The 21,493-nt window shown below is 44.5% G+C and overlaps 1 protein-coding gene across 2 annotated transcripts in view; it reads right to left on the bottom strand.

The window, feature by feature from the left end:
- The window catches only part of LOC146835224 (E3 ubiquitin-protein ligase HECTD3-like), a 479,862-nt gene that overhangs the window by 108,808 nt on the left and 349,561 nt on the right, over positions 1 to 21,493 (bottom strand). For both annotated transcript variants that reach the window (XR_014960692.1, XM_085602813.1), the window contains exon 14: positions 21,061 to 21,180. Coding sequence is in view for 1 of the 2 variants with exons in the window: in XM_085602813.1 (XP_085458939.1) it covers positions 21,061 to 21,180 (120 nt within the window). In the remaining variant the exon portion in view is untranslated. The remainder of the gene's footprint in view (positions 1 to 21,060; positions 21,181 to 21,493) is intronic.

Here is a 21,493-nt window from a genome sequence, read left to right as displayed (position 1 = left end):
AAACAAGGCTGTTGCGTTTAATAAATTCCATGGAACCTTCCCCATTTTCAAAGTTTCCAAAATCCATGTAAACTGCATCACAGAACGTAACTTATTTTGACCATGATACAACACAGATACATCCTCTTTTACAATATCAACAACAGATGAAACAATATTATCTAATGTGTAAATGGAAGAAGACAGTGTTAATACTATTGTCAACAACGGCAAGAACCTTTTCTAGATTAGCTTGATCTATTTCCTTTAAATGTGACGCAGCTTCAATTTGAGAAAGCTTCCAGATTTCATTGCAAGCTGCATAAAGAAATCTCTTTGTCCTGGGACAAGAAGGGCTTTTAAAAAATCGGCTAAGTCAATCTTACTGGACAACAGCGATAGGTGTTGTTTAACTGACGAACGGGACGAGTGTTGTAACCAATTTTGACATAAGTTTCCCACAGAATAAGAGGTAACCAAATGTGCATTAGCAAAACGCTGATCTAATCTATCTTGTTTGTAACCAGGGACCCTGTTATAAAAACGTAATTGGCAAGCATCAGCAGCCGTCTGCCAAACTAACCAGTGGGTCTAAACTAGAGACATTAAACGTAACATTCTGGACTAAAGCTTGCAGTTCCTCAACGTATGCATACTCGAGTTCTGATATAGGGCCAACTTAGGAATGGTAGGGGCAATCATCTGTTTTGTAGTGGCTAAACCAAAACAGGTGGTTTGATAAATCGATTCATTTAAAAATAGAATTTGTGTTGGGATGAGGCGCGCGCGATGTAAAGCTTCAGTGCCGCGAACCTGCCAGGACCTAGAACCCCAGATAGATTTCAAATCAATGGTAGCCTTCCAATGTTCATAGCCACCTATTGATAAGTTATGTATAAACGAATTGGAATACAACAATTTTGTGTGAGTTAACATCACTTTGGAAGTAGATTACATGTTTAATTTAAAATAAAAGAACTCTGGATTGGACATGTCAAAATCTGTAAAAGAAGTGAACTTTTTCAAGAGGGATTTGGAGCTGCCTGTTAATGGGGAGGGGCAATGTTCCGATTGTGTGTAAATAAAACATTTCTAAATGTATTCGCCTTATGCAGGCAGGTAGTGATATCCAAAATGCTACTAAGAATATAACTCGGCATAATTTGCAGTATTCAAATACAAAGTCTTCAGCATCAAAGGCAGCATAAAACTTCAAATCTGAAAATAAGGATTGCACAGCTTGCACATCCTAATCATCTGAATGAGTGTTCTGTTTAACTACATCACCCATTGAAACACAAAGTACATTTGGTACATTAATTACCTCTGTCGGACCATGAATATGGAAATACACAGCATTCCAGACTATGCTATCAGCGACTGGAAAGGCAGAGATGTTAACTAAAGTCTGGTCTCATTTCATGGTGTGAAAAGACGAGTGGGGAGCCAAAGTTCCAGTTACCAACTGAACAGCAGAGCGTTCTGATAATTAGTGACCATTTATGAGTAAGAAAAAAACTGTCACAAAACCAATGGACATGAACAAAAAAATCAGGAACACCACCAACCAGATGTAAGGAGGGACCAAATAAGTATGTCTAAACCAGGAGACACAAATACAGAATTTAGTAGGGCCAAATGATGAGGTGGAGGTCGAGTCGAAAAGAAAAACGTGACTGGTTGAGTATAGTTGGTTGCAAACCAGGCAATGACTCGCTTGTTGGATAAGCATATTCAGTCTCCTCAGTACAGTGGGAAGCAGATGGTATGAGCAAGGGATTAGTAACAGAGTCCATCTCGATGGCAGTGTCGGTTTGTGTGGACACGCCTATCACAGGATTCCTTGAAATCGCTGGACATGGTGCAGCAGGTGTTATGCTATTCAGGATCGGACAGATGTTGCAGCTTGACATTGTCCACTGACAGTATCTGTTGTCTTTGCGACCAGGAAGTGGTGGTAAGTTGGCTGTACGAGTTCCCTTCACGCCAAGCACTGGAACCGGTGCACGATAAGAGGGGCAAAATTCTTTTTTGTTCTCCACCTTCTCTCGGACCAGATCTCCAACTCTGGGTAGCCAGCCTGCTACCGGAATCTGTAGTGCAGCATCAGTGGCAGAGGGTAAATGGTCTTTTGCAAGACTGTCACGGGTTTCTTGTAAGTCCTTTAACATAGTAGATTGATTAGCCACGTCAAAGGGTGCAGCTGCCGCCTCCATGTGTAGAACATCAAGGTCCGGGACAAACATTTGTATGCCAAAGAGCATTTCGTACAGAGTCCTCCCACCCAGAGATCTTCTAGGGAGATTATTAAGATCACGTTGTACGTTGCACAAGTGGGCTAGCCAGTTCCTGCCAGTGCCTAAGACTCTAGCTGTCAAGGATTGCTTTAAGTCAAAGTTCATTCGCTCCACAACTGAATTGCCCTCAAGTCTGTATGGAGACGAATATTTCACCTGCACCCCCAAAGACCGCATAGCATCTTTGTACGCCTTAGAGGCGAAAGCTGGACCCTGCTCAGAATAGGAGCCACATGCAAAAATTCCCACAAAGACACGCAAATCCCCGATGACATTTTGCGCGTCTGCACTGCGTTGTGGCCAAACCCACACAAAACTTTTGCATGAATCAACTGCAACTAAGATGTATTTATAGGCAGTATCTGAAGAAAAAGGACCGCATTGATCAAGATATACGCAGCCGAAAGGCTTATTAGAAATGCAGAGTTGTGTCAGTGGCGGTCGTGTGACTGTAGAGGGTTTAATCTGTTGACAAATGTCACAAGAAAGCACATAATTACGGGTTTGTTTATATAAACCACGCCACCAGTAATATTGCTGCAAAATAAAAACCGTCGCACACACTCCAGCATGTGCCGAAGCCATGCCTTCGTATGCGGCTGTTATCAATGAAAGTCTGCGGTCAGCGTTGGGAATTAACCTGTCACCACGGTCATTAATTCTGACATATGGAACTTTGTCGGGACTTAAATGATAAGAGTACTTTGAAGGGAACCCTTGAGGGTAATTACCACCCTTCTCAGTAGCAGCGATTGCTGCCAAGATTTCATTATCAATCTGAGTCATGGATCTTGTAACGGCTGCAACTAGACACGTGGCTACTGCAGACATGGCCACTTCATCAGCCAAGCTATTGCCGACAGCGTGCGTGTCAACACGTTGATGGCCAAGAGTATGTATAACATGTGTAAGTGGCAGATGTTGTTTAAGATCGGCCACTTGAAACCAAAGCATCTTATGCTTAATTGTGCTGCCTTTGGAATCACGATAGTCATTCTGAGACCAAAAGAATAAGTTGTCATTGAAAGATTGAACGCAGTAATAGGAATCACTTACAATGAGAGTATTCCCATTAGGATCGCTAAACTCTAGTGCAAGCACCAATGCGCGCAGCTCGTCCAATTGAGCGGTACAGTCTCCTAGTGCCTGTGTATGCACAACACTGGACTTGAACTCACCATTCTTCATGGTACCTGCCACAATTGCACAGGCTGCGGAATACGCATGCTTAGAACCTGTAGACGGTAGCACTGAACCATCGGTATAAATGATACAATCGTACTCCTTAAGTGGGCACATAGACAGAGGAGGAGGATGAACAAATTCATACTGCAAGAAAAGGACCGCATTGATCAAGATATACACAGCCGAAAGGCTTATTATAAATTCAGAGTTGTGTCAGTGGCGGTCGTGTGACTGTAGAGGGTTTAATCTGTTGACAAATGTCACAGGAAAGCGCATAATTACGGGTTTGTTTATATAAACCACGCCACCAGTAATATTGCTGCAAAATAAAAACCGTCGCACACACTCCAGCATGTGCCGAAGCCATGCCTTCGTATGCGGCTGTTATCAATGAAAGTCTGCGGTCAGCGTTGGGAATTAACCTGTCACCACCGTCATTAATTCTGACCACAATTGCACAGGCTGCGGAATACGCATGCTTAGAACCTGTAGACGGTTGCACTGAACCATCGGTATAAATGATACAATCGTACTCCTTAAGTGGGCACATAGACAGAGGAGGAGGATGAACAAATTCATACTGCAAGAACTCCTCTGTCTGGAGCAAGGAGTCAAAGATGTAGGTAACATCCGGAGACGTCAAAGAAGTAGCCCACTGTATCCAACGAGGATGTAAAGCCTTACAGTTTGGTACACTTGCCTTTTTCACTGCTTCAAGTGCAGGGTATGGTGTTACGACTAAAATGCGTTTACCCTGTGATAGTGCGCGTTCCTTCAGGATCGCCATCTGCACAGCGGTTAAATCTTTTTCAATGGAAAATCGCATCTCGGCAGAAGTGTATAAATGTGATTTGTAAGCAATAGGTACTGTGTCGCCTTCATTAAACATCAAGTAAGTGAAACCCACTGCCCCTGGTACTATTCTTATCACCAGGTTTGTGTGGTTATCACGTGTCAACAAGTATTTAGATTCTAGAAGATCAGACTGCAAAGTTTGCAGGATAGTTGAATGTTCCGGAAGCCAGCAGGCTTTTAAAAAGGTTGGTTGTTTCAAGGCTTAAAGAGGCTTGATACGCTGGGCATATTCTGGAATGCAAGTACGTCCGAAGTTTAGAAATCCCAGCAATGATTGTAGTTTTTTCAGTGTTGTCGGTGGTCGCAAACGTGCGCATTTCTCCAGAAAGTGAGGCGCCAAGCCTCTACCCTCATTATTGAGTTCATAGCCCAAGAACAACACTGTGTACTCTGCAATGTGTGATTTTGCAAAGTTGAATTTTAACCGTAGTCCGCAAACAAAATAATGATGCGGTCGACTCGGCAGAGATGCGGCCGTGAGAAAAAATATCATCAACAGACTAGTACGCATCTGGGTCTATGCTGTCTAACAATTAGACAACATGTGCGGCAAAAACACCAGGGCTGTTTTATAGCCCTTAGCTAAACACCGGAATTGTTTTTGTTTACCACCGGCAGTAAAGGCGGTCCATTGACTGCTTTCCGGTGACAGATTATGACTATAAAAGCCATTGGAAATGTCAAGACGACGAATTAGGTGATTATATTGCCCACTTCCCGCATAACTCATATGGGGAAATAATAATCCATGTAATGTATAAATACGATGTAGAAATCATGAAGTTGACTACCCATGAGGGAGTTTACGTTGAACATACATATGAGGGGACTAGGTTGTCTTCGTGTATCAATCCTTTTTTAATATCAAGGAATAGCAGGCCTTTTATTGATAGATGTTACATATAGCATAGTCTGCTTAGCGACCACCACCCCCTTATGTTAACGCTGAATTCTAGCTTATTTAGTATGGTAAAGGTACACGTCTCTACGGCTGATATAAGAACGCCGGGTGAAAATGGGATTTCAATAAAGTGGACAGGAGTAAACCCAACAACTTTTATGGTAAATATAGTTGAGAAAAGTAATCACCATATAAAAATTTTGCCTGGACAATATTGATATTGTAACGGCTTTTCAGAATATTTCCGCAGAAATCAATAAAGATTTGAAACTCAAAAACAAGAACAAGAAAAATAGGGACAACTGCCCACAATGGTTTAACAAACAATGTTCTAAATTAAACCGAGATCTGAAGGAGGCCCTAAAAGTTAAACCCAGGGACAGGGAAAAAATTAGCACCGTCCGAAAAGTTATAAGCAGGCTCTAAATGTAAGAAAAATGGAAATTAGGGAGAACACGTGGGACAGCCTGATCCAAGCAGCTGACACTATAAATTCCATTTTATTTTGGAAAACTTTAGATCAACCCTTATTTAAATATACTTCATCTGTCATGTCAAGGTTGTTACAGTAGTGACGCCAGAACATTTTGGAAATATTTTCGATCCAACACAACAAATCACAAACATGGATTGAAATTGTGACGTTATCTTATTAAACAACAGCAAATTAGAATTTATCACTTTAGAGGAGATTAGGACAGCCTTACACAATAGAGCAAGTGGAAAGGCTGCCGGCCCGGATGGGGTTCCTATAGATATTTTTAAAGAAAGTATTGAGTTTTGGTCGCCTATTTTAGCGAAAATAAATTAACGCAATCATTCAGGGGGTGCTACCCGTGACTTGGGTCGACAGTGTGATAGTACCCATTTTTAAAAAAAGGATATAGAGGTAGCGCAAAATGCTACCGTCCAATTTCCCTACTTGATTCCACATCTAAACTTATGGGGAGAATTTTGTTATCCAGACTAGAAACCTGGGTTAAAGATAAAAATATTTTGACTGAAGCCCAGTATGGTTTCAGAAGGGGCATTGGAACGGTGAAGCAGTGCGTTAACCTCAAATTGCTTATAGGGAAATACACTCTAGCAAAGGAAGGTTCACTCCTTCTTGGTTTTGTCAACCTTTCCAGCGCATTTGATCTAGTAAACCACACTAAGTTATGGCAAATGCTGGAAGGGATGGGCGCCCCACATGATATTCTTAGCCTTTTATTCCAGATATATGCTAATATAAGATATGGCCAAAACGGGGAATGCACAACACACTTTAGAGTAACGCGAGGGATCAGACAAGGTTGAGTTCTTGCCCCCCTTTTATTTTCGTTATATATCAATGGCATTGATGTTTTACTACAGAGTTTAACAGCGGATGCCCCTATGGTTGGTAAGAGAGTAACGCCTGTTTTATTATATGCGGACGATGCAGTCTTGATCTCCAGGACTTCAAATGGCCTTCAACTCCCGATAGACAATTTTACTAATTTTATGAATGATAAAGATCTATCGATACATTTGACTAAGACCTTGGTCATGACGTGTGGCAAAAGTAAAATTAAGAGTAGAACTCACCACGTTGTGGGAGTGCCTATTGAAAGGACATCTACCTTTTCCTATCTGGGGTTGCTTTTTAATTGTAAAGGTACATGGAGTGTGCACATAAATTCTTGTAAGCTGAAATTTTCGAGGATAAGTGAAGCAATTTTAAGATTTTCACAAAAATTGGGAAACAAGCCAGTACGAGAATTTTTAAAATTATATAGGAGTAAATGTACCACAGGGGTAGGTTGTGGTGGTGCATTATGGGGTATGGCGGATACTTCTCCATTACAAACAATGGAAAATAAATTCTTACGAAGGGTCTTATCGGTTCCTAACTCCATGGCCACCTTTATCGTTCACAGGGAGACAGATGTACCATACCTTAGTGACTTGATCAGTATGGCTGCGATTATGCTGTGGTATCAAATTTGGATCAAGGATGAAACACACATTACTAAGGACATAATACGACATTGCCTTACCCTGGCCACTCAAGGAAAATACCATGGTTACAATATATCCGTGGCCTTTTAACTGAGTGTAATGTGGATATCGATTTTAGAGACCCTGTGAGTATCCAGACTTATAAGTAATGGGGATTTAAAAAGGAGATTTTTTTAAATCTAGGAAAAAAACGAGAGAAGCTGCGATGAGTTTAAAACCATGTGTCAAAACCTATTGTGAAGGGCCATTCTCCCTGGGCACCCAACCATTTCTTATATTTATTAGGAACACTCAAAATTGATTTTATCTAACAAGATTAAGGTTGAGTACGCTCCACTATCACATAGCATTCCCTAAGATGGGTAACTGGAGCGCAAAATTACCTAAGTGCCCGTGTGATGGCAAATCCCCCCAAAGCACTCTGAACTTTTTATTGTTTTTTAACTTTTAATAGGAATATTAGGAAATTAATTTTACGCCCTCTTTTTATCGCTAACAGACTGTATTCTTATAAGAGCGCTCTTTATCAGATCTGTAATTCAGAAAATGTTTCGATATGTAACGCGGTTATTGTTTTTATTCAGTTGGCCATTAAGCGAAGAAAGGAACTTTTACATCTAGAAATTTTACATTATGAAACTGAGTAATTGTATGCATATTATTTTATTGTCCATGTGATGACATGCAAGTTTGATTAGCACACTGTAATTTTTAAAAATGTTGAAAACGTGTCTTTAAATTGACGCAATTAGGATGAATTGTTTTTTTATGAGAAATCTAGTTTTGAGCATTTTAATTGTATGATTATTAAAATTCTGTGATTAATCTATTGTTGCTCCTTTTTTTTCCCGTTTTGTAGAATGCTTTTATGGATATATTGTTATATTCCGAATAAAGCTTGTTTTTGATTTGATTTGACTAAAAAAGCCACTGGAAATTTCAAGTGTAGTTTTATATTTTTTATGAACAAGACTGTCTAAAAGAGCAGAACTATGGGTATTCTGCACAGCAAAAGTACGAAAATGGGAGTTCAGATGCCAATAATCCAAAACTATGCAGTACGACCCATCGGGTTTGATAATGGTAAAAAGAGGGTTAATTCATTGGTGACACACATGTCTCAATCACTCCTTGATACTCGAACTGTGTCAGAATCTCAGAAACTAGACCTTTTGCTTCACGCCAGAGGGAATATTGGGGCTGCGGCTGAGGCATGAACCATTAGGGTATCTCATGGGGCGGTGAGCCTTTATCCCATCCCACATATGTACAGTGCAGAGCCGGTGCAAGCACCCAAGCCCACTCTTCAGCAAAAGACTTTGCATGCTCCTTGGAGACATTACGTGAAAAACTCGAAAGTATCACCTCCTCCCCCTAAGGAGCAGCGAGAACAAATAGTGGTGGCCAGTCCGTCTCTGCTAATAAAATGCCGTAAGAAGAGGTCAGATTTTCCTAAAAAATTCCTTTAATGATACGCTGTACGTCACCTTCAATTAAAAGAACTATCTCATATTGTTTATCAGGGGGAGCCACTCGAGTGTCAGCGGTCTCAACTGTAATGAAAGTGTCAATTGAATATCGCCTCCAGAAACGGATGCAGTGCTTGCCGCACTATTGTAACCTCCGCTGCGCTGTCTAGCAGCGTCACTGCCCATGATTAATTCCGGAGGTGGGTCCTCACCGTCTGTGGCATAGATCGCTGTTAAAGCTGCAACTTAATTATGGCGCGGTCACGCAAATCATAAGTGCGCTCAGAAGACTCGGGTGTCGGCGATGTCGCACGCGACCCCTGTTTCTGTTGTTGCTTTCCCTGTTTCTTAGTTCTCCAATTCTTTTTATTAAAGAATGGACGCTCGTCTTTTTCAGAATGAGCTTTTTGTTGTGTTTGTGGTTGAGCAGATATCTTAGCAAAAGGCTTAACACCCAATTTATTGCGGCCAATGTTATTATAAGCCTGTGCAATAATTTTCAGTAGTTCGCGTGGCCTGTCCGGTTCTGGGACCAGAGCCAAAGCATTAGCTACTGGAAAGTTCACTGCATCTCCCTTAACATTAGCAACGATCAGATCAGCAACTACGTCGAACACCCCGACCAGTCTCATCCCCAATTCAACAGCCGCTTCTGGGCTGTGCTCATCCTGAACACGCTTAATCATGGAGGGGAGTATGGTCATTGAAGGAGTGCCGAAACATTTTGCATACACTGCCGCGAATACCCTACCCCAATTGTTACAATCAGTTACTTCGGGTATTAAGTCTTTCTGCAAACTAATTGTCAAAATCCTGTGCTTCTCCACAGGAGAGTTATTCGGAAATATAGCCTCCAGCTGGTCAAATTTTTCAGCAAGCCATTAAGGTAAATCATCTTTATTTTGAGGACGCTTGCCCATTACCGAATTAACCATAACGGGGCTGATAGTCACACCGCCAGGTCCAATTGGTTGCGCAGCAACCCCAGGTGGTCCCACCTTGACATTGCACAGAACATATTGTACAACAGCCCTATGCACCCGTATCAAAGAGGTGTGCATCACGCGGAGTTCATCCACTCGTACTGTCAGATAACGTGGGTGTGGAGTGTACCCAGCCAAAACCGGCCATGTGGCCCCATCGATAGATAAAGGGCTCAAACGGATTGGAGTCACTGGGTGGGAGAGGGAGCCATTAAACCAAATTTGGTGTTGCCATGCCGTTAGCGGAACTTCAATGATGTGTATAGGGCCGATAATTGTGAGGAAGATCCGATGGAGTATATGTATAGAACAAGTCATCGTCCCCATTTACCGCCGGAAAAGTGACCCAAAATAAAACACTTCAAAGTGTTGTGTTGGATCAGCTTCCACCACAAAGACAAGATTGACCCCCGCGTCAGGCACCCCATACGCTGTTAAATGCCGGAGTGCCCTGCGACTATGTCCGGTATATCTACATGAAGACAAAGAAAGTCTAACAACCTAATGCGCGGAAGCACAATAGAGGGTACCTATGAAAAAAATACCTTTTAAGAAAATCAAGCTTGAAGTAACCTATAAAAACATCAATATAGGAGGTATCACCGTCACAACTGTTTCCGGAAACAGAAGCGAGGGTTTTGTGGACAAGCACAAGTACTACTCAAACGTTTTGCAGATAAGAGCCAGACCAAACGTTGGTTGCGCCATATTGCAGGGATTCTGCACATATACAGAACTATGCGCGAGAAACCAGGACCTCAGTGTACAGAGGTGTACCAAGCGCTCACCTTAGTGGCCGAAACCCCAATCCGACTAGCTATAGTGTCTCATTCATTCTCCGTACTACAGGGAAGCTACCAATGATTAGACATCCTAGAACATGTAACGCAGACTCTCTCAGTAATTGCGGGAGCAAGAACACTCTTTCGCCAATTCACTTATACTTGTCCACAACATAAGTAACCAGAGACACAATATAGTTTAAAATGTTTATTTTAACTAACGTGCTCTATAATGCAGTACACAAGCCAATACTAGCAGCAAAATGTATAAACTGAATATAATGAGCATTGTTACAGTTCCATAAAATATGAACGGGGAGATCATTTTATGTAGCTAGTGGAAAAAATGCCTAATGTGCTTTGCCACCCTCCCCGTGCTAGGAACTAGTTTATTATAATTATAGAAGACCGCTGGGCTTTGTCAGGGGGATCCCATACCTCCGAGTTAAGATGTAGAGTTACATCTCCGGACAACCACAGCTCTTCTTCTCTGAAAGGTTTTCTTCTAGTGCCTTAACATGCCTGCAATGCAATAATAAAAGCACTGGATTTTCGGTAGTGCACCTGTGGCAGTAATATGTCCAACATGTGTGGGACTGACCAACAGCAGATTAACGGAGCACATTGTTTTTTTACCTTGAACACGCTGTGCAGACAGAGCCTCAGAGTACAGCAAGAGAAGTGAAAGGTAGACGGTTCTCATGTGAGCGAGCACAGGCAGAGGAGTCGTGCAAAACAGATGCCTGTAGAAACGTGTGCAAGAGTGGCGACATGGCAGCCAAGCTTATGCTAACTTAGCAACGTACGCAGTGAATCCATAACCTCACTACACTTGTTCTGGTGCTCATGTGGTTCAGAGGAGAGGAGAGTCAGAAGCTAAGAGTGAGGCGTGACAGATTCCAAGTGAAGAAAAGGAATAAACATTTAGGAAAAAAAGTCCCCTACAAAGAACATTCAGCTGCCGCTAAGGAGACTTTGTGCCAAAACCACAAAGGGTCTGGTGTTCTACAAGTGTCTGGCAAGGTGCATCAAGGATCGACTAACTTCAAAAGTATTTCTCTTCACCACAGCAAGAATGAGGCTCCCGTCAGCGTCACACCCAGATCATTTTTTTTTATCTGTGCCTATCCCTAGTTTTGCGCCAAAGATATCCACCGGAGTTTAACCACCATGGCTAGCCATTCATGGTATTTCTTGAGTCAGAGAGATCCACCAGGCTGGATCAAAAAACACAAACGTCCCTTGAAAGCCGTATGAAGGAGTGCATAAGAAGCATCTCTCTGAGAGATGGCAAAAGAGCTTCTTGAAGAGATGAGTAGGGGCATGTCTGATTAAAGAGACTCCAGATTGTTGTCAGCCCATTTATAGGCTTATATTTTTACTTTTTATTGATTTAGCTTAAATACATTGCATTAATGAGCCCATGAACAATTATTATATTTTCTTAAGTGCTTATGTTGCTTTTTTATTTAATCTTGCCAGCCAATCACTGTGAACAAAACATCTGTGTTTGGCTACACTTAAAATCAAAGTCTGGATAGTGTAAGAACCACAGGCCTTCGGGGGTGATAGATCTAGGACACTGTCCTAAATTTGTCGGACCACCCAACACCTTTTTATTTAAGGATGGAATAACCAAATGGGTGTTCCCAAAGATGGAGTCAATGTCAGCTCCATCACCTCTGGTTTTGCCCCTTCCGATAGCCTGACACCCAGGTAATTATAACTTGTGCATGTTTTAATTTGCAGATCGTCTAGGCACCATTGAGCTGTTTTTTCTTAAGCTGGTACTTCCCAAAGATGATTATCTTGGTCTTCTCCTGGTTCGCCATTAGGTTGTTCTTTTGATTATCCCTCTGAAGGATAACGAGAGCTTTCTGTAGGCCGGTCCGCGTGCGATCCATTATTACGATATCGTCGGCGTACTGAAGGATTTGGAGCCGCACTTTCCCTAGCCTTGGTGTTATTAAACTTGCGCCTTCCATTGCTTTTCCCAGGTCTGCTGTTTAAAGATTAAAGAGAAGGGGGGCAAGGACACAGCCTTGTTTGAGGCCGTTATTGGTTGGCACCTTAGCTGTTACAGTGGATTGGCTGGTCTTTATGCGGACCCAGGTCCCCTGATGTAGTACAGTTAATCCCTTTAATAAATGTTGGGGGATTCCCCAGGAATCTAATGAACAAGTTACTTACCTTCGGTAACGCTTTTTCTGGTGGATACAATATTCCTCACCTTTTGAATATACCATGCGCCAGCATTTCGTGGAAATTTTTTCCTAACTCTCCACGCCCACGAGGACGTCACAATACTACGGCTCACTCGCGACTCCGCATAACGTCACTGGAGCCATAAGAGAGCCTCGTCGGCGTGATGACGTCAGTTCCACCCATTTTTGCCATGCCTCCGAGGCGAACAGGTGGACCGACAACAGTTTCAAAGTATACACAGCACACAAAATTCATACCAATACACATAGTGTAAAATCAAAAGGAAAGCATATCCTATAAATATACAAAGATAAATAAAAGAGCCAATGCAAAACAACATGTTAAACAATGCCACCTACAAGGGTGGACATCGGGAAGGAGGGTGGGTCAGCGAGGAATCCACAGGCAGATACTGTATCCACCAGAAAAAGCGTTACCGAAGGTAAGTAACTTGTTCTTCTGATGGATACATCTGCCTGTGGATTCCTCACCTTTTGAATAGATTCCCACAGCAGTTCCACTCCCGGAGGAGGGTGTCCACCCTTTTACACCAAAAAGTCCTGCAGGACAGAGCGCGCAAAGTGGCCCTCCCTTCTCATTTCGGAGTCCAAGCAATAATGCTTTGCGAAAGTCTGGAGGGAGGCCCAAGTCGCTGCTTTACAAGTGTCCACTACAGGCACATCTCTGGCCAAAGCAGAAGTTGACGACTTGGCTCTTGTAGAATGAGCTCTAATACCTTCAGGAGGCTCCTTACCAGCCAGGACGTAGCAGATCTTGATGCACAAGATGATCCAGCTGGAAAGAGTGCGCTTGTGCACAGCCTTGCCCTTCATGCGTACAACGAGCTGATCGTCCAATCGCAAGTCCTTAGTCCTGTCCTAATAAAAACTAACCGCTCTTTTAGGATCCAGGCGGTGAAGTCTCTCCTCCTCCTTGGAAGGGTGAGGGGGGAGGATAGAACACAGGAAGAGTAATGGACTGCCCTAGATGGAAGGGAGTAACTACCTTAGGCAGAAAAGCAGCCCTGGTCCTGAGGACCATCCTTTCAGCATGTATGGTCAAAAACAGGAGTTTTGAACTAAGAGCCTGAAGCTCGCTCACCCACCTTGCTGAGGTAATAGCCACAAGAAAACATGTTTTAAAAGACAGAAGTCTCAAAGGACAACTATGTAAGGGTTCAAACGGGGAACCCATCAAGAAAGTTAAAACAAGATTTAAATCCCATTGAGGCATAACAAAAGGAGTAGGTGGAAACCTATTGGTAAGGGCCTTAATACAGCTAAAAACAATGGGAGATTTAAACAAGGACGGCTGATCCGGCAAACAAAGAAACACCGACAAGGCCGACAAATAGCCCTTAACAGTAGCCACTGCACAACCCTGCTGGGCCAAATACAGCGAAACCCGAAGAATATCTGACAAGTGGGCCTTTATAGGATCAACGGAGCTCTCTCCACACCATTTAACAAATCTGGACCATCTGGAGGAGTAAATAGACGTAGTGGAGCGTCGCCTGGACGATAAAATAACATCCACCACATCCAGAGGGAGAGAGAAAGAACTCAGGTTGCCCCGTTCAATCTCCAGGCATGCAGGAGGTGGGGGTGTAGAACCTGCCCCTGCGAGAGGCGGTCTGCCCTAAGAAAGACACGGAGCGGAGGATGCAATTAAAGGTGAAGAAGATCTGTGTACCATACCCTTCTTGGCTAATCCGGAGCGATCAATAGAACTTGGGCCCAGTCTTGGCGAATTTTCCTCAGAACCCGAGGAATCAAGGGTATGGGAGGAAACGTGTAAAGGAGTTGTGAGCTCCAATCCATCTGAAACGCATCCCCCAACGCTCCCTGCATCGGATACTGGAGACTGCAGAACAACGGGCAGTGCGCGTTCTCTTGAGTGACAAATAGGTCCAACCGGGGAGACCCCCACATCTGGAAGATGTGATGAACCACTTCCGGATGAAGCCGCCACTCGTGATCGGCCGAGTAATGTCGACTGAGACTGTCCGCAAGAACATTCAGCACACCGGCTAGACGATTTGCAAACACACAAATCTGATGGTTCTGAGCCCAGGACCAGAGTCGCAGAGCCTCTCGACAGAGACGATACGACCCTACACCTCCCTGTTTGTTGAAGTACCACATCGCGGTAGTGTTGTCCGTCAGGTACTGAACCGACTGACCACGAAGTGAAGGAAGCAAAGCCTTTAGTGCCAAACGTATCGCCCGCAATTCCAGAAGGTTGATGTTAAGCAACCTTTCCTCTGGAGACCAAAGACCTTTGACCTCCAGATCCCCCAGATGAGCACCCCACCCTAGAGTTGAGGCATCCGTGATCACTGTGGCCACTGGCAGAGGAGGCTGAAAGGGCTTTCCTTGAGAAACGTTGCCCTGCACACTCCACCAAGCCAGCTCCACTGCAGCGTCTCTGGAGATTCTGACTGACTCCCTGAGATCTCCGTTGTGCTGAAACCACTGCCTGCGGAGGCACCATTGGAGTACCCTCATGTGCCAGCGTGCATGACTGACCAACAGTAGGCTGGAAGCGAACAGACCTAGCAGGTGAAGGACCTTCAGGACCGGAACAACCGCTCCATCGCCGAGAATTCTTTGTGGAGGTGGAAAGGCCCGACACACAGTAGTATCCAATACCACCCCTATGGACAGATTACGCTGAGAGGGCACCAGATGAGATTTGGGCACATTTATTGAAAAGCCCTAGTTGAACAACAGCTGAGTAGTCACTCGCAGATGATGAAGCACCATCTCTGGCAACTCCGCCTAGAGCAGGTAGTCGTCCAGATAAGGGAAAACTGGAGTCCCCGACCTCCTGAGATGAGCTGCCATCACCTTCGTGAAGACTCGAGGTGCAGTAGTAAGACCAAACGGTAGGACTGTAAACTGGTAGTGCTGCGACCCTACCGTAAACCGGAGATACTTACTGTGCGACTTCAGGACGTGGATATGAAAATACGCATCCTGTAATCGATCAACACCATCCAGTCCTCTTGCTGCAGCACCAGAAGAACCTGAGCAAGGGTCAACATCTTGAATTTCTCCTGTTTTAGGTAAAAATTCAAGACCCTGAGGTCCAGGATCGGATGTAACCTGCCATCCTTTTTGGGGATCAGGAAATACCGGGAGTAGCATCCCTGACCCCTTTTCTGCTCTGGAACCACCTCTATCGCACCTTTCTGTAACAAAGCAAGGACCTCCTTCTGTAGAAGAAGCAGATGGTCCTCTGAATAAAAACCTTGGCAAGGAGGGTAAGGAGGAGGAAATTCCCGAAAGGGAAGGGCGTACCCATTCTCTACAAGGTTTAAAACCCAAAGGTCTGATGTGACTGATTTCCAACCCTGTCGAAAGTGAGACAACGGACCCCCTACAGTACCCACATGATCTAGGATGGGGGATCTAGGCTGCATTCCTGCGTTACCAGGGGGAGCAGGGGAGGTAGAAGAGGAGGAGGAGAGATTGCAGGCCCACCCACATTGGCGACCTCTGGTTCTTCCTCTATAGGATTTATAAAGAGGATTTTGCTGCTGTTGCTGCTGAGGTTGTCGCAAGGTATGAAAGGAGGATCTCCCAAACCCTCAAATTTTTTTATAACCAAACCCCCTTGACTGGGTTTGTAATCCCAAGGATTACGCCGTAGCTTTGCTGTCTTTGAACCTTTGAAGAGCAGAATCTGCCTTTTCCCCAAAACGTTTCGAACCATCAAAGGGCAAATCAAGAAGGGTAGCCTGTACGTCCGGGGAAAAACGAGACAAGCCTGTCTCCTGGTAACTATGGAGGAGCTCATAACCCTGGCCACCGAATCAGCCGTATCCAGGCCAGACTGTATCACCTGTTGAGCGGCAGCTTGAGCATCTGACAGAACCTCCATAAAACTTTCCCGGTCTTCATCAGGCAACTCGGGCGCCTATTGCTTAGCTGAGTCCATCAACACATATATGTAACGTCCGAACAAACAGGTAGCATTGGTACATTTTAGTGCCATGCTAGATGATGAAAAGACCTTTTTAGCCGATTGCTCCAAATTCTTAGAGTCCCTGTCGGCAGGGGCCTGAGGAAATGGACCTGAAGAGTGTTAGAGCAGGATGCCTGCACCACCAAACTTTCTGGAGACGGATGTGGAGGAAGAAAGGGAGGGTCTCCTGGAGCAGATCTATATCTCCTTGCCACAGATTTCGATACCGCAGGAGAAGAGAGTGGTTTACGCCACACTTCCAGGATAGGCTCATTAAGTTTTCATTAAAGGGCAACAATGGCTCAACTATTGAAGAAGGCGAATGCAAGACTTCAGTGAGCAAATTCGGCTTATACTCAGCAGTAGGTAGTTGTAAGTCTAAAAGCTCGGCAGCCTTCCTGATAACGGTATGATATGGAGCTACCTCTTGAGGTGGAGAAGCACTTGACGAAGAAAATTCCCACTCTGGAGAGGTGTCCAGTCCACTTGCCTCCTGAATTCCTTCAAATTCATCTACAGATTCCTCTATTTCACCCTCTTCAACCTCCTCTCTCTCTGATACTGTTCTTCCTCCAACAGTCTCTGTGCCTCTCTCCTCGAGCGTAACCTTGGTTGTGGCATCGGCAGCGCCACACGCGGTGCTGACAGCTCCAGAGCCAGTGTCGAAGGAGGATCCGAAGGTGGAATTGGCGCTGTACGAGGCAGAGAGGAAGGCCCACCAGACGGCGCTGGGGACTATATATACGGCGTCGAAAATCTCGGAGCCGGAAACTGCCATTACGGCGCCGATGGCATGAAAGGCATGAACGGTGCCTGGGCATAATGCTGAGGCACGCCCAAATTGAAGATCAGGAGACCCACGGGACCAGAAGGTGCTCCGGAGGGGAAGGCTGCCTTGGCAAATACTCCACATATTGCATTTAAAAAATGAGTTGGATCCGAACCTGGAGTAGGAAACTGGATATGAAGTCGAGTCAGCATCCACACGAGGAGCATCCAACTTCGGAACAGCCGGATCCACCAGCGGAGCCAGAGGTTCAGCCCAATAAACAGGAGAAGGATCATCCTGACCTGGCAAGCTCTCCGAATCCGCAGACCGCGCCGGAGTGCCTTTTGGAGAAGGAGATCTTTCAGGAGTCACCTGAGAGGGAGAAGGCAAAGGAGACACAAAGTCTTTCTGACGACCTCAAGGAGCCGGCGAAGGTTACCTCGAAGCTTTACCCTTCGACTAACGGTGCTTAGAACCATGTCTCCTCTTCTTTTGTTTCCTCAACTTCGACGCATGCGAAGTCGACGACTTCGACTTTGATCTTTTAAGTCCTCTCCTTTCCTTCTTAGCTTTTGCCATAAAAAGCTTGGCCTCCTGTTCTTTAAGAGCCTTTGGGTTCATTTTTCGATAGCTGGAACAGTCTTCCACATCGTGATCCGACGATAAACACCACAAACAATGTTCATGGGGGTCAGTCATGGACATGTGACCCCCACACTCCCTACAGGGCTTAAACCCGGACTTCCTCGAAGACGCCATTGCAAAAGCAACAGTAAAAGCTGAAGAAACAACAAAGTAACTTGACACAAGATGAAGAGTCCCAGGAAACCATTACACGTCGACGGCTCAAAAAAAGGGAACTGACCTCATCATGCCGACGAGGCTCTCTCATGGCTCCGGTGACGTCATGTGGAGTCGCGAGCAGAGCCGTAGTATTGGGACGTCTTCGTCGGCGTGGAGAGCTAGGAAAAAGTTTCCGCGAATGCTGGCGCAGGGGATATTCAAAAGGTGAAGAATCCACAGGCAGATGTATCCATCAGAATTTTCCCACAGTTTCCCTCGATCAACCCGGTCGAATTCTGCACTGTAGTCCACAAAACAGCAGAAAAGAGGTAATTGTGCTGGCTGGGTCTCTCGGTGTGACAGGTGTCCCAGTACTAAAATGTTATCCGTAGGGTAACTTTCAGGCCTAAAACCAGATTGAACGAGGGGAAGGATGTTGTTGTCTTTTACCCAGGGTTCTAGTTCTTTCAATAGTATTCTTGCATATGCTTTTGCTTCTATATCTAATAGAGCAATAAGGTTTCGTGCTGTTCCCTTGTTTTTTATAAATGGGGAAAAGAATGGAACCTTTCCACGACGATGGGATAGTTGAAGTGGCGTAAGCGTACTTGAAGAGTGGAGTGAGCTGTCCTGCCCAGTATGCATGTGAGGCTTAAACACTGATGCGGGGACCCCGTTGGGTCCTGTGGCTCCGTCTGTCCTCATTTTGTAATTAAGTTGGTAACCTCGGACTCTGTAATGTTAGGTGTTGTAACGGCCTGGCATGTTACGGGGGAGGATTGTTGAGGGTTGGTATATGACGTCTTCTGGTAGTAAGAATATAACTGCTTTGCGTGTTTGACCCACTCGGCGGCTGCCACTCCGTTCCCTTTTGTCTGACCGTTATTACTATGTTGATTGATGTATTTCCAAAGTTGAATATGTCCCCTTTCTTTAAGGAGGGTGAATATTTTCAGCCATTCTGCCTCTACTTTCTTAGATCGTATCTGCCAGACTTTCTTTCTGTGCTCCGCAGGGAGAACTGATATTGTCTGTGTTTCCAGATTTTTGATTCCTTTTCTTCTTGCCTTCAAGGCCTTTGAGAGGCTGCGTTTGGTTTGGATGTAGTTCCCTTGGTTTAATTTGTGGGGGGAGTTGGTGGGCATAGGTAGCCTGCATTTGGGTATTTCCAAATCCGCCCCCTACAGCTTGTTTTAGATCCGTTAGGAGTACTTTCCAATGCTCCGGGGGGAGGGGGGACGGAACTCATGGCTGTGGGGTTCAACTCTTTGTGTGTAATCCACTCCAAAAGTTTTGGCCCAAGATTTGCAGACCATTTTATTCTGCTCAGGACTTCTTGGTGCTCTTCCCCAGTTGAAACCCTTAGTGTTTGCAGTTGTGGTACAATTTTATTATTTAGTTGAAAGGTTGTCCTCCTAAAACACCTAAAAAGCAAGGGGGCCGGCATTACAGTCTGAGACGCCTAAACTAGCGACTTCACAGTTCGACTGCAGAACCCATCCTAAAAGTTAAGAGCAAAACTTGTTTCCTCCCTTAATTATGGTCATCTAATATTTCCTGGTGCATTCAACAAGCTTCTTATGAACCTCCACATCTCAGCGTATAAGAAGGTTCTAGCTCTCCATCAACAGGCCAGGAGAGCCTGAGTGAGACTGGAGCTGGGAATCACCCACCCGGATATCATTTGCTCAGGGGACATAATAAAATACTACATTAGTACTTTGCGTGCCTCAGCACCCTCACTGAAAGCTCAAATCAAAACAATTTTTGAAGAGGGCGGTTCTCCATGGCAGGTTCAGTTGACAACAGCTACAAGTCTACTTGAAATAGAAGTCCAAACTCCGCACAACCATGATATCCCGGCCATAGCCTGGAAAAAGACAGTGAACGCTCAGGTCAAGAGAATATCATTTGAAAGGGACCTGGAAAGTTTACATTACCAACCCAATCTTTCCACACTGGATGTCTCTTATATCCTGGGAAAACCTCAGCCATACTTTGAGCAAGCTTTGACAGTCTAGGCCCGGAAAAGAATCACCTACATGAGACTTCTCGCACTGCCCATCGTGGACTTCAATCCATCCTGGGCCAGGCATTACAACTTAATCGCCTGTCGTCTATGTTGCTACCATCGTGAATCTTGGTTTCACCTGCTGTGTTGCTGCCCAAAGTTGGCAAGAAAGCGGCACTGCCTGGTACTCCTAATTTGCAAGTCTCACGGCTTTAGATGCTGCAGAGAAGTCTCAGACCTGTGTTTCTTCGCCAACACAGCTCAAAAAGTGGCCCGACTAGGGGAATTCACAGATGCAATCCGCGCTGCACTGACACAAACCACTAAAGTCACATGTTGCAACCAGTTGGTCACCAAGCCTAAACAGTCCACAGAGCAAAATATCAATCCCGTGTCTACAACATATTTAGAGTCCTGCCTCGGTTTTTATTCAAAACAAATCCCTGGCACACAAGGGACCACAAAAAATAAAAAAATTTAAAAAAATAAGACTAGAGGACTAAACAAGCATGTCAGACAAGCTAATCCAGGTACCTGGCACCGAAACAAGGAAAATTATGTTGTTTCAAATGTTTAGCCATCATAAAACGAACATTAATTTTATCGGGCATAGGACCCATCTACATGAAAACTGGGTTCCCAGATGCAGGAGCCATCCTCATGCACCAGCACTTTAGTTTTAGTTCGGACAATTGTTTCTATGATTTTATAGCCTTTAGCAAATTCAGTTAGCCCTGTAACCTTTCCTTTTTTCTATTTCTTTTTTATACATGGAAAATGTAGTATATTGTAATGATTTGAATTAATTGAACAATAAAGAAGCACTGAACTCCATCACCAGGATATCTGCCTTCCATATCTCCTCTCTATCCAATCACAGGATACTTACCAGAAACTCTTTGCCTCTGAGAGCTGCACCCATCAGTTGCCCAATCCATTGATACTTTGCGAAGTCCCGGCAGGACGGGTTGGGGACATACATATCCCGGGCTTCACCAGTGCTGTTGCCCTGGAAAGGAAAAACATTATTTTCAGTTCATGGTGGTCTCAGCGAAAAGTACTGGATACAAACTCAAACAGGCAGACCAACCTCACATGTGTGGTTCAAAAGGTTTTTAGTTGTCTCTACAGGGGGGAAATAATTGATCTCATGCCTGAACAGAAAGAGCGATTTTGGTCAGTAAAAGGGTAATGTAACTTAGAAAACTCATTTGCTTTGCTGCAGTAAGGGTCACATAGGAAGAAATCCCAGACTCTTCCTCCTCCTGCCTCTGAGTGCCCTGTTTCTGAGCTAGTAGGAAGGAGACACAGTGCTCGGCAGT

This window comes from Triturus cristatus, chromosome 4_2 (genome assembly GCF_964204655.1).
Source record: "Triturus cristatus chromosome 4_2, aTriCri1.1, whole genome shotgun sequence".
In the NCBI taxonomy this organism is placed as follows: Eukaryota; Metazoa; Chordata; class Amphibia; order Caudata; family Salamandridae; genus Triturus; species Triturus cristatus.
Note: the sequence above shows the minus strand (reverse complement) of the source record. Positions and strands in the feature narration are given on the sequence as shown.